Source organism: Pteropus alecto, unplaced genomic scaffold, assembly GCF_000325575.1.
Source record: "Pteropus alecto unplaced genomic scaffold, ASM32557v1 scaffold25, whole genome shotgun sequence".
Taxonomy (NCBI): Eukaryota; Metazoa; Chordata; class Mammalia; order Chiroptera; family Pteropodidae; genus Pteropus; species Pteropus alecto.
This window is the reverse complement of record NW_006441955.1, coordinates 31,483,001-31,501,639: the sequence shown is the minus strand read 5'-3', so window position 1 is coordinate 31,501,639 and position 18,639 is coordinate 31,483,001. Positions and strand designations below refer to the sequence as shown.

At 33.4% G+C, this 18,639-nt stretch overlaps 1 protein-coding gene and 1 pseudogene across 4 annotated transcripts in view; one reads left to right on the top strand and one right to left on the bottom strand.

Moving 5' to 3' along the window:
* Positions 1-18,639, bottom strand: part of HS2ST1 (heparan sulfate 2-O-sulfotransferase 1) — a 163,322-nt gene that overhangs the window by 18,978 nt on the left and 125,705 nt on the right. For all 4 annotated transcript variants that reach the window (XM_015595293.2, XM_025051908.1, XM_025051909.1 and 1 more), the window contains 2 exons: positions 13,216-13,454; positions 3,207-3,292 (listed from right to left, as the gene is read on the bottom strand). In XM_015595293.2, coding sequence (XP_015450779.2) covers positions 3,207-3,292; positions 13,216-13,454 — 325 coding nt within the window. The remainder of the gene's footprint in view (positions 1-3,206; positions 3,293-13,215; positions 13,455-18,639) is intronic.
* On the top strand, positions 10,286-10,405 carry LOC112485965 (annotated as a pseudogene).

Here is an 18,639-nt window from a genome sequence, read left to right as displayed (position 1 = left end):
CAGTATACAACATCTATTTAAGCCTAAAATATTGTCACTTGATTACTCTATAGGACATTCGAACCTAGTAAAGCATTTAGTTATTTGTTTCTTGTCCTGACATATCTGTTTCTTTACTGATACACCTTAATTATTCTGAAAGATAGCAGCAAGCAGCGGAATGTTATGGAGAAAGCAAAGTGAAAATTCATACTCGTTCCTGGGGTCAACAAAAAAGGTATACACACCTGATGTGTCCTTGAATAAACTGACTGCTGTATAAAAAATAAATTCCAAGTATCTTTCTAAGATAGATGCTGACATGTGACCCTTAGGTTATTAGATCATAAAAAAAAACCTCAGCAGAGTCTGATCAAAACCACCATTAAAACAGTTTTCTTTTAGCTGAACATTATTCATTAAGAAAAAAATAATGTTATAGAAAAGGTTTTTGAAAGACATGTTCTAATGTTTTTCTTTTGTAGAATTCGAAGAAAATCAAAGTGAGGGTAATAAATGCTGCTGATCAATGAATAGTATGACTTTGAAAGGAAGGGTAATCAGTAATATTTTCACTCTTTATAATGAAACATAATAAACTGATAATTATAGAAAAATGGGATTTCAGTGAGGACAAGAACTGCAACTTATTCACCTTTATATTGTCTGCATGATAGGACTTTTGACAATGTCCAATCTATACAATTTTTTTAATTGAAAAATTTCTAAATTTATGACATTAATTTATCACATCTACATTATTTTATAATTGTTTTGTCCACCATTTAAAAAGAAATAATAATTGAACATGAAAAGGAAAAATGGAAAAGCACTGAAAAATGTGTTAAAAAATCAAGAATAGGATTAAGACAAAAAAAAGTAAGTCAGGAGAAAATATGTAACGAGAAGATATTTTTGTTATTATTCTAAAGTTATGAATAAAACCAGATAAATATAACCAAAACATGGCTTGAGCTGACAACATAGGCCTGCAAATAAAATGTGTGCTTCTTAGGAATCAGTCCAAACCGGAAAGCACTTTTCATGTTTTATTTCTTACTTCCTGGGTTTCCTGGGGTTTACTGGGTTTGCACTATTCTTAATGTTTCTGCTAAGGCAATTGAAAAGCTATGTGATTAAATAGTTCTTTTACTAAATTTGATCGTTTTCTCCTGATGGCAAGTATTTTAATGGACTCCACAAAGTACTATGCCAATCAAAAATATATTTTGATCTTGGAAGCTAAGCAGGGTCGGGCCTGGTTAGTACTTGGATGGGAGACCACCTAGGAAGACCAGGTGCTGTAAGCTGACAAGGTCCTTGCAATTTGTGAGGTCAATCAAGAATATATATATATAAAAGAATATATTTTGAGGTATAAAGTATTTTAAAAATTGGTAAGGTGATATTTCTGTCTTCTTTACTTATCCATGCTGAGTAGGGATATCAAACTAAAAATTATTTTAAAAGATTCTAGTTATATTTACAATAGTTCTTAACTACATATATTTTCTCTAGTTGACTTTTTTAGGTATTTGTTTAAAATCGTGGCAAAATTCTATTAAAAATTCTCATAATACTTCTCACTTCCAATAATGAGACCCATTATGAAACTATTCAAACCCTTAAATGTTCATGTTAGTATTTAATAAATGAGATTAATCTTTTCAAGAAGCATTATACTCTTTCAATTGCAAGAACCCCAGCATATACCAGAGCTTCATTCTAAGTATGACTTTTGCCAAAAGCAAAAGTACTCAATATATTATTTTAATAATGAAAACCTCAAGTATTAGAAACCAAGCTGTGTGTGGAAAAAATAAATCATTTAGGTGAAAGGGTAACAAACATTCAATTGAAGGATAATGCAGCCCTGAGGGAAAATATGCATATGAATGAAGTTTATGAAATTGGTTCAATGCCTCTGCAAAGAAAAAATAATTAGTTTATTTTAAAGCTGCCTATAAAATGTTTTCAATATTGTGGTATGAATTATTTATAGGAAAATGTACATCTAACTTTAAAGCTATCATTTTGTTGAAACGTCTTGAATACTAGCGGTAAACTCGAAATAAGAATATATTGTTTTATGCATGTAATATTTGGGAGAATCATTTTAATTACATGCTTTTCAAAAAAGTTAAGATTTGTTATTCTGAATCAGAAATATTTCATTCAACTTTTTCTTGACAAACTTAAAAAATTAAAATGGCAGTGAGATATCAAATTAATTTATCAAATTTTATTTACACAGACTGCTCTTTAAAGATGACAAATACTTGAGGATGCATTACTTTGAAGTCATGATTGCTAATGAAAAGACTGAGCAAACATGTCTAAGCTTAAATAATTTTTAAAATATACTTTTAGTGTTTTTAAAGTTAGTGCAAAATCTTATTAGGGAAAAAAATCTGGATTTGAGGTTATATAATAGTACTCTACGTGCTACAAAAAACCAGTCAAATGGACTCACAAGCTGCCTATGTTGAGAATAATCCTTTTGAACAGTTTTCTGATTAGTACGCAACATAGCACAGACTCTAGGGGGAGCCACATAGAGCTTGGATACTGTAAGCAGGCCTGTAGTTTTACGAACTTTTCTTGAGAATTATGATAGAAACACTCTGACCTACTCCTCCCCTCCAAAATACGGAAAATGAGTGTTATTTATTTCCAGTTTCAGGCAAATCACTATAAAGGAAAATGAAGGATAATCACTGTATTTTAAAAAGTCTCCTTTGAATATATCACAATTGCAAAGCCAAAACAAGGTCGCCTAAGGGAATGTGTATTCTTTACAGCGTCTTCGCTGAGCAGCAGATGTACTGGGGCACCAATACTGAGTGATGGCTTCTTTGCTTTCTCAGTTCTCAGGCAATGACATGGTAAGTCACAATCCGGCCTCCAGGTTAAAACTTGGGGCTCTCCTAAAATAGTGTCATTTTCTTGTACGAGAAACAGAAACATAATAATGATAAATAACTTTAAAGAATATTACCAAAATTTAATCGACCTTGAATTTCTAAAATGGATATGACGATTATCAATTTATGAACACTAGAGGGCAGTAAAACACTAGAAGGTATATTTAAATTACATCTAAAAGTGGCAAAGACAAGCCAGTACTTTTAAAAAAATCAAAATCATAAAAATTTAACGAATTTATTCCTTTTTAGCTTGCTAAAGTACAAAGCATTCTTTAACATGTCACTTTAGGTATAACTTACTTTGCAAAATCCAAATAAGAAACATGTCCATGATAAAACCCTGGTTTCATCTCTTTCCAGGAAGTTATATTCTTTACAAAACGCACCTAAAAAAGGAAAACATACTCATTACTTAAGTACAATTTAAAGAAAATGAAACTTAATGATCACAAAATACTTTCCATTTAGACATTTAAAACCAATCACACCACACCAGTTTGACAATTATAGAGCTTAAAACACAGGTTTCTAACTAAAGAAAGTATAGTGTGTTCTATAACTACTAATTCATAGAGCTACTATCACCACACTCAGAAAAGAGTGAAAGAGTACCCTAAAAACAAAATCGCTAACAACACGATCACTTAAAATGCTGTATAGTGCATACATTCATGTGAGGTGAGGGGAGGGTGAGTACCAACACACATGCTGAAGCAGGCAGCATTTCAGTATAGGAATGCTCTAAGCAAATCTGTTTTCTTCTCAGAGACATGTTTTCACAATAATTCATTTTTATTAATGACTCAACAAATAAAACAAAAGTTAATAATCATTAAACCAAAACAATTAAAGAAAACATGATCAGAAGACTTTAAAAAGTTAAGAACAGATATCATAAGCTTGTCAATAAAAAAGATTCATGAAATTAGAGATGTGATATAGGTAAAATAAAATTTTAAAAAATATCTAAGTATTACTACTTTAATTTACTAGAATTAAAAACATACAAAGATTAGTTAATATAAAAATTGTTTAAGTGTAAATATATTTTAAAAATTTTAAGAATTGGTTAATATAGAACTTGATAAACCTAAGTATTACCAGTTGCAAAGCAGTGATACACAATTTCTCAGGGAAATGTATATTTTTGATAGGCAAATGTCTACATGATGAACAGTAAGTGGTTAAGAATCTCTTCTGGAGTCACGATAAAGTGTGGGGGTGAAGTAGAAAGAAGGTAGGGAGGGGTGGGGGCCTACCACCCTATACTAAACTGAAAGCATCTGCAAGCTATGACCTCAGCATCTAAAGCACAGAACAAAAGTTGAATACTTTTGACAATTTATCAATCTCTCATTTACATTTTAGAATAGAGTTAGTTACATGGAGATATACCGGAGAACTTTTAACTAGATTAGTCAATAAATTAATAGCAATAATAATGATGGCTGCCTCAGATAAAGCCTATTGGTAGGGCAGAGTAAGGAAACAATGAAAAAGGAGGCATATGTCAGAGCATGTGAACTAGGGGAATATCAAAGATTCTATCAGTAGAATTTTTTTAGGGGAAGCATTAATAACTCATATTATAGAGAAATAATGGAGTTTTTAGAAGGGAAATCAAATGAATCTTATTATCTTACACACCTTAAAAACTAAAACTTGGCTATAGATAACAAAATTATGTTGCATTAGAAAGTACACAATTATATTTTAGCAGATATTTTTAATTGTCCCCCACCGAAACAGAGAGCCAAATAAATATGTAATTTGAGGTTCTCATGTTCTTTCCTATTTGTTCTTCAAGTAAGGCATCAAATAGAATGAAAATATCAAATGGCAAATGAAAAAGAAACAGAAAATAAAAAATCAGATAACCCCCAAACTGAATCTTTAGAAATTCTTCTATGTTGAACACGGAAAGTCCTTAAAACTGTCACTAAGTGGTAAATTATTTTATACAAACCTTTGGTTCTATAAAAATAAGTCTAGTATTTCAGCCAAAATGAAGGGGAAATAGAAGGCAGAGAATAGGAATGAGAAGTCATGGTTCAAGGGTACTTAAGCCATATTTAGCAACTCAGCTCTATTTTCCAGAACTGAGATTTAATATGAATATGATAGTATAAGAGAAATAAAAGGAGAAGCTAGATTGAAGTCTGAGAAAATAGTGTTATATAAGCCATATGTTAGAGAAGATCATAGCAGAAACTTAAGAGTACAACATGGTGAAAGACTCAGGCAGAAATAAGAGTTAGGTATAAGTTTCAAGTATTCTTCTTTCTTCCACCATTCCCAGGGAAGGTCAAGATTAAACTAAACCCTCCTAGGAACACATGTCATCCAATGTGTGTCCTTCACTGTGAGATAAAGAGACCAGGAAGCTGGATAACATCTGGATGATTTCAGGGCTGCTCAAACTTCAATGTACAAATGAATCATCTGGGACTCTTGTTAAAATGCAGGTTCTGATTCAATCCGTCTGGAATGGGGCCTGAGATTCTACACTGCTATCAAGTCTCCACACGATGGCCAGGTCCATGGGTTACACTGAGGAGAAAGGCTTCAGCATATGTGGGCCCAGGAGCTAACTCTTGGTTCTATTACTGTGAGGCTTGTTTTTGTACTTCTTGCAAAGGAGGCCTGAGGTCTCTTTAGCAAGGATATACTCTCATATTTACTGTTTTTATGATATGGAAAAAAGTATACTGAACTAGAGAAAAATTTTAAAGACTATAAGCTATCACAATATATAAAACAGAAAGGGGGACATAAACGCTGCTTACTCAGTCTCCTCTTTCTATCCCCACAGTGATGCCTGAAATACATTAGAACCAAAGTATTCCAAGAAACACAGTTTGAAAACTAATGGCATAAGAAAAAGGGTAGGTCTTTAGTTGGACTCAGAGAAGTCTGATAAAGGCAGAGAACAAGGTATGACTCTTCCACTGTTGTTACAATCTCAAGCCCTCTTGTTTACAAAATCAGTATTTTAGAGGTGGAAGGGATCTACAATATCCTACACTCTTTATTTTATAAAGAAACTGAAGCCCAAGAACCACATACCTTAGATTTTGGTCCAATCATCCTTCTACACCATTAGTTAATTTCCTTAACATATTATTGTCCAATTTATACGAATAATAATAATAATAATAAAAGAAGGATTTGCAAGGAGAGCAGACATCATTCATATCATGATTCTAATAAAAAACCTTGACACTGAGAATTTCAGGTTTTATCCAGTGGTAAGAAATCCCCTCAAACCCAGTCACTAAAACTCCTCTACCTCCAAGATCTCAAAGTTCTGTTCATCTCTCTCTCTGAATTGTTTATTTTCCTCATTACATGCATTCTCATCTCAACTTCCAAACCACTAGGTTCACTACTCTTGTATTGGGCAACCATTTTCAACAATGACCACTTACTTATTCTTGCCCTTTTTATTATGTTGGGTAGACTCGGGGGTTGCTGAAGACGCAGGTCAAAACTAAGAGACGTGGTCTAAACGCCTATGTAGGACTTTGAATTTTATTTCCTAAATTCATTCTGAGGTAAATTCTGGTTGGTTATTGTTTCTTTTAAATTCTCTACACTCTTATTGTTAAAATCTCTAAAACACAGAATCTTTCTCTAATTCCCAACTAAAAGAATACTGAAGGCTACATACTTGATGCATATGTATTTTTTTTCTATCTCATCAACACTTAACTCAGGCAATATGTTAAAGTCTCATTAATAAAGCTGTGGCTGATTTACAATTTGCAATAAATCAAAAGATGCTGAGCTGAGATTTACCTTCCCTTTATAGGAAAGAAAAAAGCACTTAGCAAACAAATGAGGTCGATAAGGTTAAAGGGGCCTGTGGCACAGATCTGGAAAATAGTCTGAGCATTTTGAAGTGTCATTTACATACTACTGAAATTCTATACCATCCTAATCTCTTCTTCAAAAGTGATTTCCAAGGACATGATGATCTAAATAATTCTATTTCAAGAAGTATATCTGTCAAAGGTTTTTAAAGTATTATTTAATATTTATCCTCTTAGCACTCCAAATTTTCTGTCTCTACTCTCTTCATTTTTGTTTTTTTCCCTTTAATCAGTCTAGTTGCGGTTCCTGCTCCATCCATCACTTTCTGCCTTTTTACCTCTCCTGCACTACTTGCATTGTCTTTCAGTTTTTTTCTTCTGGTTTTCCTCTACAGTGAAGCATTCTACCCAAGATCTCAAGATAAAGCTCTGGAATACAGAGGAGTAAGAGGAAATGGAGATTAGGTGAGCAAGCTACTCGGTTCATTTTATGAATTCTTACTGACTATACTTGGCACTAAAGAAAGATAAAGTGATAACTAACAGCATTAAATGAATTTAAGGAAACTGAAGACACTGAAAACTCTAGCTTGGTAAGAAGAAAGAGAATTTCCATATTCTGATTTGAAATAGGTTATCGAGAATGTTTCAGAAGCAGTAGTTAAATATAGTAGATGAAAAGAGATGTTTATATGGCTGGCCTGGAGCAGATCCTAAACTGTGAATTTTATAAGATTTTATAACTGAAGCAGAGTCAGGCTAGCAAGTAATCAGAAAATACCTATAGGGAAAACACAAGCAATGTAGGGGGTGGTATTGTGATTTATTTGCTAGTTGAATCAGACCTGAACCAGTACTATAGGAAAAAGCTAAGAAAGCACCATCTCGCTAACAGTGTATCTAGACCTACATTCTTAAAAAGATTAATCTCAATAGTATGATTATCTATAATCACAAAAGAACTTGTTACACTATCTAAAAGTAGGAATGCCATTCTGAACATCTTGGCCAAATCCCAACTTTGTAATTACTACCTATTGAATAAATACTATTATTAAGTTGGGTAATTACTATATACCAAACTCCTACTCACGCATATACTTAAAATAAACATTCATTGTACAGCATGGGTAGTTTTATGAGACTAAACTAGAGAGGAAGTTTTCTACACAAAGAGGAAAACTGAGTAATAGATAAAAATAAAAGGTTCAACAGTAATAGAATATAACATCTTCACTAAAGTTCAGAACTGTGTTGTTCAACCCTTTTTTTTGTAGAAAGGGGGTGAGAGTGTTCCAGATCACCTGAGGTTAAAGGTAGATCATATCACTACCATCATCAGAGAGGCTCACTCTGCCAGTAATTATCATGATATTATGCTCAGCCAAGTACTACTTTCAGAATCTAAGTTGGCTGGTTTGTTCATTCATTCATTTAACAAAAAATTTATGGGGTATCTACTATGTCTCAGGCACTGTTCTTAAACACAGGGGAAACAGGACTGAACAAGACAGATAAGGTTCCTGCCCTTAAAGAGCTTATACTAGAGGAAAAGATAGACGAGAAACAAACAGTAATAGGAAAGATACAAAAAGAGTGCAGGAACACAATAACTTGGAAGAGGTATTTAATATATAGAATGACCAAACAAGGTTTTTCTAAGAGAATGTATTTTAAGCTGAAAATTTAAATAGATAGCATAAAGCAAATTGTGAGAAGCCAGGAGAAATGCACATTAAGAAGAAATGGTAAGTGCAGAGGTCTTGAAGTGGGAAAGGCTTGGTGCATTCAATGAACCGAAAGGCCAAGTGTGGCGAGGACTGGCTAAAAGGTCAGAGCAATAGACGAGGGCTTTATTAAAAAGGGCCGGTTGGCCTAGAAAAGGAATTTGGATTCTGCAGAGGAGGTAGGAATATCAATTTAAAGGTAAGTCCTTTTCATCCAAGAAAATTATAATATGCATCTTCCTGTAACCCCACTGAAAATCATGTTCTGGTTGTTTGTTATTCAAAATGTGGTTCAAGGCCCAGAAGCTTTAGTTTTGACATCAAGTGGAAGCTGTCAGGGAAGGTCATCAAGAAGATGTGGCTTCTGGTTTTGACCCACAGATGGATGGGGGCAATTGGAAGCTCCTATTCCCTCTCCTGTGCTTGGAAAGTGTGCTCCATTTGCCTTCTCTGTGCTAGAAGCTGCTCAAGTACACAGCCTTGAGACAATAATGTAATGATGAGATTATCTGGATTGTGTGAATGACTACACCTACTTAAGGCCCCCTGTATATGTGACTGACCCCAGTTAAGAACTCTATATCGATTTTTAAGATTTGGTGGGTGGGTGTGGAAAATTACTAGTCTTATGATTGCCCAAGACAAGCCTCATAAGTTCCCTTGATATTACACATGCCACCTACCAAGCTGGAGTGGTCTGCCTTCTTCATCTCTCCCTGCCCCCTACATATAAGAGCTGGTTTCAGATTACCTTCTGAAGAGTTTTAGAACTCATAGAAGCTTTTAGAAATTCAGAATATCAGGCTCCATCTTAGTCTTTCTGAATTAGAATCTGCATTTCAATTGGTGATTAGCATACAGAGAGGTAGAGATGTACTCTACCTATCTAAAGTGCTGTGCTGAAAAAGCAGTATCTGCAACTAATATCAGACCATGGGCTCTAAAGCAAATGACCAGAAGTCAGCTAAACAGTAAATTAAAAGGAAACGCAATTACTATGTTGTCCCCCAGAGAATGCAAATTCTGGGTATTTCCAATGTCTTAACAGAATGGGGTTAATTACGATCACAGACTTAAACATATGAGAGCAGAAAAGAATTAAGAAACATCATAAAAGATGCTGCCACTTACACCTATTTGAAATAGTTACTTTAAAGACAAGATGTATTCTAATGTAAAGATATTTTCATGATATTAGAAAAAACTTCATTTTCCAGCTAGAAGAGCTGATTGAGGACCTGTTTTCTGTCAATTCCTATCTATTAACTGAGTAAAGTCCATCTCAAAAATACTATTCTCATGACTGAATCAACCTTTTTCTTATTACTCAGTCTTCTCATGCCTTATATCCTCAAATGTTTACCTTTTCATCTCCTTGTTCTAACTTTTCCTCTTATTTTATCCCAACTTCTTAATTTTGAAAATTTCTAATCTATAGAAAAGTTGAAAGAACTGTACAGTCAACATCTGTATACTCTTCACCAAGATTCACCTTCGACATTTTGCCATTTTTGTGTATCTCTTCCCTGCCTCCACATGTGTATACACATATACACACACACACACATATTCTTAATTTTTCCTGAATTATTTGAAAGCAAGTAGCAGACATCTGTGATCGAGGATCCAGTCACAGACCACACCTTACATTTGGTTATCATGTCTCTTTTGCCTTCTCTAGTCTAGAGAAGATTGTCTTGACTTCACCTTCAACCCTGACTTTTTTGGTTATCATGATATTGACATTTTAGAAGAACTCAGAACAGTTGATCTAGAAAATATTCTACAACATGGATTTGCCTGTTTCTCAAGATGAGGTTCAGGTTAAATATTTTGGTGAGTCTATGGCCATGCTACCCTGAACAAGCCCTATCTCACCTGATCTTGGAAGATAAGCAGGGCTGGACCTGGTTAGTACTTGGATGGGAGACCATCTAGGAAGACAGGTGTGCTGTAGGCATAAAAAATAAAATTAAAAAAAAAAAAGGGATTGTAAACTGACAAGATCCTTGCAATCTGTGAGGTCAACCAAGGGTTGCCTCATCTAAAAAAAAAAAAAAAAAAATTTTTTGGTGAGAATACCACATATTGATGTTTTCTTTGAACAGTCCTCATAGTTCCTGCATCTATGTTTTACATTTCCAAGTAAATTATAAAAAAGCTCCCTGAAAGATGTGGCCTTGCTTTTTATTTCTTTGGTATTACTCACCCCCAAACATGTAGCACAATCTCTGTATATATTACATACTCAATAAATAAATGAAAACTTAAAAGTAGAGTTAACAACTGTTTTTAAAATAGCAGAATATGCATAACTATTACACATTGAAGAGTTTTATATAGGACAAAAATATTTAGGCTTTGTCTCTAAAGTTTTTGAGAGAATTATCCATGTAAACGGTTTAGCACAATGGCTAGTACAGTATGTACAAAATAAGTCTTGGTAAGAGCTGAGGCTAAAGGCACATGTTAAGCAAACTGGACTGCTGAGGTTGGAAGGTAAGGAAACAGAGTGTGGTCACCTGTTATACATATACCAAAATATTTTTAGGAGTAAACTGGGCTTTAAATGAAAGACTGGGACAACAGCAGATTTAATTAGAATCTCATTTTTTAAACCTCACTTCAGTCATATTGATTAGATAGTATTTCTCAGAGAAGAAAGAAGAGCAAAATAGGTCATTTAATTCTTATCTGAATAATAAAGCAGTTGAGAATAGTACACAAGAACAAAATATGGTATTAAAATCAAAGTATGTTATACAAAATAGGGTTCAGGGAATATTTGAAAAAATATTTTCAAGGCATCTGATATATTTAGAAGTTTACATTTAAATGAAGTTTATTAGATTGAAAGTGAAATAAAAATGTTATCTAATATGTCATGCAAAGGAAAGAGAAGCAGTAAGTATGAATTGTTTGAACAACTGCTTCAATATAGAACAAGAGACCAGTAAACAAATTAGATATGGTATATTAGAGAACACCTGGCATACAAGCCACTCCTAATTAAGATCAGATTCTGAACTACCAGCTGACATTTTGAAGTATGTCAGCTAATGAGTAAGACTATTCCTCTATTCTGCCCCACACAAACATGTTTTAAGTATTGTTTATTATGTAATCCAACTGCTTTTAAGATAGCATTTATGCTTCTCCTGCTGGTTTATATATAGATATATATTGATATATATCTCTATCTATCTATATCTCAACATCTATGTTGAGATCAATATAGATATAGATAGATAGGTAGATATAGATATAGATAAAATTAACAAGCGATTGAAAGAAAAACAGAAGCTTTGTCTCATCCAAATGCAACCGGGAAAAGGTATCACTACGTGATACCAATAAATGTTATGTGTGGTGAGTTTCTGTAGATTAATATTTCCCGAAAAAAATGGTCAATGTCATTGTCAGACATCTTGTAGCTGTCAGACAACTTTGTAATGCTGGACACAAAAAATCCTAAAAATTGAAAAAGCAAGCTAACTTTATTGTTCTAAAAAATATTATTGAAGAAATCTAAAATTATATCAGCATTAAGAAATGTCCCTTTTAAACCAAGATATATTCAGAAAAGCCTCATGCAAACAGATTCAAAATCTGTATAATAACTGATTATTTAGGATACTTGCCTTTGAGATACACAATATTACATAATGAATAGTTTTTATGACCCACTGAGCTAAACAAGCTCATGTTTCTTCTCGAGTATAGATGTGTTATTTGGTTTGGCTGACAGATGTTCTACAAAAAAGAGTAACTGAGGATACTGCAAAGAGCCATGTATTATATGGGCAGATGATATGCCATATACTATTGGCCTTTACAGACAGCTTTCTAGCAAGAAAGCGAATCAATGCTATTTTCTTTCTTCAGAGTAAGGGTTATAGGTATGCTAAATAATGGGATAATAGTCAATTCTGCAACAATAAAACAAGTTCAGCTGTTTTCAAATAATACATTCTAACTATATGACTATCACAAATACATTTCTAATAAGGCTACCCCAATATGGTATTTAAGCCTAGATAGTATTTTCAAATATTAACTTTTCTTCCCATGGGATCTAATACCCTTCAATATCTGTAGAAAGGACTTTATTTATTTATAATTATAGTTAGAATTCCAGATGTAGAGAAATGTGTGCTACTACTGCTAAAGAGATGATTAAATTTCATTTCATGAGATGATTTCCTCCATCTTTCTTAAAACTATTCCATAAAATTATCTATCCATCTGTTTATCTAAATTTTCTTGACAACTTAAAAGATAAGATTATGTTAAAATATTAGTCACAATCCGTTTTCCAGGAGATTATAGCTAATATTTATATGAACTACTAGTAAAAATAAGATGAAATTCAGGAGGATTGTGTCACAAAATTGAGCCATACAGAATACAGGTATCCATCAAATGAAAATTTCTCTATAATAAGTTGAGACAATATAATGATTTTTATTGCACAGTATCTTGCTAATATTTCATATTTTTAAAAGGATGCCACACTGAAGAATATCAATTTTCTCTTCAAAAATTCGAGCTATTTATTTATTTCACAAATATTTCATATGCAAGGAAATGCATCAAATACTGTGAAGAGTGTAAAATTATTAAAAAGTTTGGTTGATCCCTTCCCCCAGGAGACTTATAATTCATTAGGATCAGCACACATATCCCTTAAAATGCTTTGTCCCCTTGAGATACAAAATTTGAGTGAGGAAATGCCAGAAAACATTTATGCATTCCTTAAGTGGTATTTACCTGATCTTGTAGTGACATCACTGGATTATTTTTGGTAGTGTTGATGTGAAGAACATGGTATTTATTCTTTGCACACAGGTCATAGGCAATATTGGTAAAAGAGGTGCTTGCAGTTTTGGGGACTCTGTTATAAATGATCACCATGTCCTCTTCCTCATCTAAAGCTACATCTTGTCGAGGGCCATCCATCGTATGTCGCTGCTCAATTTCTCGGACTTCATGTCTTGCAATAGCCCTTTCTGTAAAGAAAAACAGGTATGAACTCAGTTTTTAAAGACACTATAAGTTATAAAGCACTGAAAACAATTCCTATTTCTGAAATATAATTTTCCTTTTCAAGAAGTGGGTAAGAGAAGTTGAAAAAATGTTCTGAGGACTAAAACTTCAGAACTACCTTTGAAGAATAATACACATGCATATAAAATAGAACCAAGGAATTAATGGTCATCAAATTTAGAATACCACAGACCAGAGAGTTCTTCGGTGTAATTCAGAAGTCACTCTACTTTCTAATAGAATGTCTATAGCCTGAACCAATTCTCAAACACAAAGAAAGAGTATACGAAATACTAAACTTCAAGTAAAAAATGCAGTTAGAAAATAAGTCACTTAAAATTTAATCAAACATTTTCAAATTTATTACTTAGGAATTAGTTATTCCCTGGTTTACCAAAATGTAGAAGGGCAGTGAATAAATGTTGGTGTAATTTTAGGTAACAAGAGTAGAAATGAACCATCACAAAACCTTTTTCTTGTTGGCGTTGCATTATAGGTAAGTCCTCACTATGTTTGTTCCTTAAATCTCATGATTTCTCTAATTCACATCTGTCTGCCATGTAGTTTAAAAAGAAGTTACATTTTACTTTCTACTACTCTCTAATATGAACTTCAGTTTCAAGTATTTTTACAGAATAAGAAAGCAAGAAAGAAGGAAGGAAGAAATGAGTGGAAAATCTCTAACAAGATTGCAAATTGCTTTGCACAGAAACAGGTGCTCACACAAAGTATGCACCTACTATGACCAGATCTTTGTGTTAGCTGTTAAACCTACCTTGAACACTCTCCCATCCCTGCCTGTTGAATTCCTCACCCTTCACAATGAGTTTAATCATCACTTGCAAGGGAAGCAGTATCTGATCTCCCCAACTAGATCAAATCACACACATAATGTATGTGTAAACAATACCTCCTACTACATATCTTGTATTTATCACAAGTGCAACTTTATATTATATGCGTTGTTATTAGTGCTTGCCTACCATGATATCCATGATTTAATAAAGTGATATGAAAAAGCACTAGGTGCAATAATACAATAACAACTTTAGGCTTCAAATACTGTTGGACCATGAATCTTAAATTTTGGTTCAGAAATTATGGTCACCATGCTGAGCTGAAGAGTCACACTCAAAGACTTGGATTAAAGTCCCAGGCCTGCTGCTCATTAGTGGCAGGCTTTCCAAACAAAAGCAGAAGTACCTGTGTTCTCTATGTATATGCATATGTGTGGGTCTTCCCCGCCCACCTTGGGAGAGCTGGTTGGAAATATGGGGAGAAAGAGATGAACTTAATATCCAACACACTGTTGGATTGCCTAGCACATTCAGGAGGTATTAATGTAGATAACTGGGCATATTAGGTTGAGAGCTGAGAATAAAGGTTCAAGTAGAAGAAAGACATCTGGCAAAAAACAAGGGAACGGGTGAAATTGATAATCTAGATAATCTAGATCAGGGGTCCCCAACTCCCGGGCCTTGGACCAGTACCGGTCTGTGTCCTGTTAGGAACCGGGCCGCACAGCAGGAGCTGAGCGGCAGGCGAGTGACCAAATCTTCGCCTCTATTTGCAGCCGCTTTCTAGCTCAAGCATCACCACCTCAGCTCCACCTTGGATCATCAGGCATTAAATTCCCCTATCACCGTGGATCATCAGGCATTAAATTCTCCTAGGAGCACTGGTCCCTGGTGCCAGAAAGTTGGGGACTGCTGACCTAGAACATGTAGCATGAAAAGAGACCCTAGAACAGAATCTTGGGAAATACCAACATTTAAGAAGCCATTAGAAAAAGACAATCCATAGAAAAAGGCTAAGAAGAAATAGAGAGAAAAAGGAAAAGGAACCAAGACAGACTTTTAAGAAGTTCATACTACATTTTATAAATTGACAATGTTTTCCAAATGAACCTATAAATCAAGGTAATGCATGATGCTGTAAACTTCTACATAGGATTTGGAAGTAGTCTCAATTTAATTTCAGCAAGTATTTACTGAAAGCCTACATACATTATTATTTCAATAATTTTAAAGGAACCTTATCTTCCAAACAACTTCAAACTGTCATCATAGTCTGAAACTACTATGGTTTGGTTCTGTCCACACACACTCCTTTTCCTAAGAGAAATAAAATAGTGTTGTTGCCATTCAAGTGCTGACAGAAGGATGAGGGCTTTCTCTAGCAGCCCAGATATGCACGAATTGCCTTTTAAATTAAGATTCACCTACAAGCAACAATGCTGAATTTATTTTCACTAGTTTTTCTGAAATCAAGTATATAGAAAAGAAGATTTTATGTGTTATTTCATAAATGGTATCCATTTTACCTACAGAAGACATAATGATTAAAGAAAAACTACAATATTAACAGTTTTAATAATTATCCTTTCTACTTAAAATTTTCATATGCCCAATAATTGTTTTGAAAATTAGTTAATTAAAAATATTTTTTAAAATAAGTCATTTAGTCTGTGGATATTTTACTTTTTAAGATGCTAAAACTCTAGCTAGAGCACAAAACTAATATGTTTTAAGAATTAATCATTGTTTTTGGTTCATTATGTGTATTAAATTATATGAGTTGTGTATCACATAATTTTTAAAATTTTCTTAAATTATGAAAAGGTACAAATATGGAGTCACTACTTTCCTCATTCAAATAATATATTTATAGGCATTTTCTATTTTTCAGTGTTTTTACTTTGCTTAAACAAAAAGAATAGTTATTAACATAGTGTTATGCCTAAAACAACATAAAAGGTAAAAGTTTAGAAAACTTTTTAAAATCGAATCTCAGCTAGTTGAACAATAACAGTAACTACTGTTAATGATAAATTACTATCTCTCTTCTCATCTGACGATACGTAAAACCAGTAAGACAATTTGCAACATGGCCATATTCTTTACTTACCAAGTATTTGATAATTCCAATTTCTTTTTTTAACTTTCTTAAGCTAAGATTGTTTATAAGAGATTTAAACTATGTATGCACAATGAAACGACAAAAATATGCATTAGTGGTTCACAATAATTTTGGGGGTTCATGAAGTCTTCTGTATTTTTGTAAAAATACAAAAATACTCTGAATATAGTTATTACAACTTCTTCTGAGACTCAAATCAATGGGGAGCTTTATTACAACACATTTATTGTGCAGAGAATGTAGGCAGTATATTTAAAATACTTAGGATGCATTTTGAAATAATGTTTTTTCATGTTTGAGTAGTGAATTATATAGTCTGCAATGAAAGCTATTTCAGAACCGCCACAAAATGTACAGCCTCCAATAACACGGGGTATGTTCTGAGAGTCATGAAATCACAGGCAGGCCAGGCACAGGCACCTCTGGCACTAATATGTGCAACACTGTAGATCGACACTGAACTCCATGGCAGTTCATGCTCTTCTAGGCTCCTGTTCAAAGTGGCACATATTCCAACTCAATGAACTTTTCCATGTGGCAGATTATCAATAAACTCGGGTCTTTTAAAAGACCATTCGTAATAGTAATAACTACCTATTTCTTCATTGACAGTGCATTAAAGGCCTCATTTCTTGAAAAAATATAATGATCAAGCTGTTAAAACATTGCATTAAATATACTAAAGTAAATTCTATACAGCATTAAATCATTAAGATGTATGTATCAGACTACAGAAAAAAATGAAGAAAAGCTGAAGAAAAGATCTTTTTTTTAACCACAACATATCTTTTAATACTTTTTTGAAAACATTAAGATTGTTGTTTTGGGTAACACCTTTCCTCTTTAAACATTTAATTAAATGTTCAATATATTAACTGACTTATAGAGAGGAATAAGTTGTACATTTTGTACAAATGAAAGAACCCATGATCATACCCCTCCCCGCAAAAAGATCAATTTTGTAATGGTCTCAGCAGAGAATAAGCAGTTCACAAATGTTCAAAAGGTATAGTATTTTGTATTGTGGATAACAGTTTAGGATTCGAGGGATAAAACAACAAAAGAGCAATAAATTACCTTGCCTTCTAATATAGAAACGTATGCATGTTAAATTAAAAAATATATAGATAGTTAGATGATAGGTAAAAAGAAAAAAAGTAAAAGGCAAAGAACATCAAGAAAAAATGACCAAATTTTAATATTTATAATTATAGGAAGAAAACATAGAAATTGGCAATCACAATATCAAAACATCAGTAGATAATAAGCTAAGATTGTTTATAAGAGATTTAAACTATGTATGCATAATGAAACGACAAAAATATGCATTAGTGGTTCACAATAATTTTGGGGGGTCATGAAGTCTTTTGTGAATATGATAAAAACTATGCACCCTCTCTTCAGAAAGGTTGACTTGTGCATTTCAGGGCTTCTTCTTAGAGCCCAACCATGAGCATGCCAGGTGGGAGGGTGGGGGTGGACAGGAAAGGTGACCCCATATTAACTACTCCTAAAAACAGAATGGACCCTAGGACAACATGGACTTATAGTAAACTGCCTAAGGGCATTAGTAAGTATACAGAAAAAAAGGTTACTCATGGTAAGGATTGTAGGCAAAGAGAAACCACAGAGGAAACTGGCAGTGTGTCTATCTGAGAAATGTTTATGGATGAGGGCGCCTTGGCACAAAAGTTGACCGGTCAGGACTTTCTGGCAAGTATGCTTATTTCAGACCTAGATAAGCTGGGCTGTAAGAGCTTGATGCCATCAAATATCTGAACTAAAGTAGATTTTTAGTATTTTCTAGACATAAATCTCACGTTATATGGATTCCCAAGTACTGTTATGAGAAATAATTTATTGCCTATAAATTGTGTACACAATGAGAAGTAGGAAACAAAAAAGTTGTACCAAAAGAAAGCTATTTATGAAACTATTTAACTAATTCTTTCTTCATGGTTCACTGTGAATGTACTACCCAGCCAAACATTATCTGATCCTTATGGAAATAATATTGTGTAATCATTATGAATTAAATAAATTAGTTGTCTGATTGAATACATCATTTTCTTATAAATATTTTTATCCTGAATGAGTCGCCTTGAATTCAATCACCATGGAGACTGACAAAATAAATTTCTATATGGAAGGCTGAAGGCTAAACTCTGAACACTGTCAAATGCTTTCATGTGTGGTTTCCAGGCAGTATACAAAGTATGCATGTGTTAT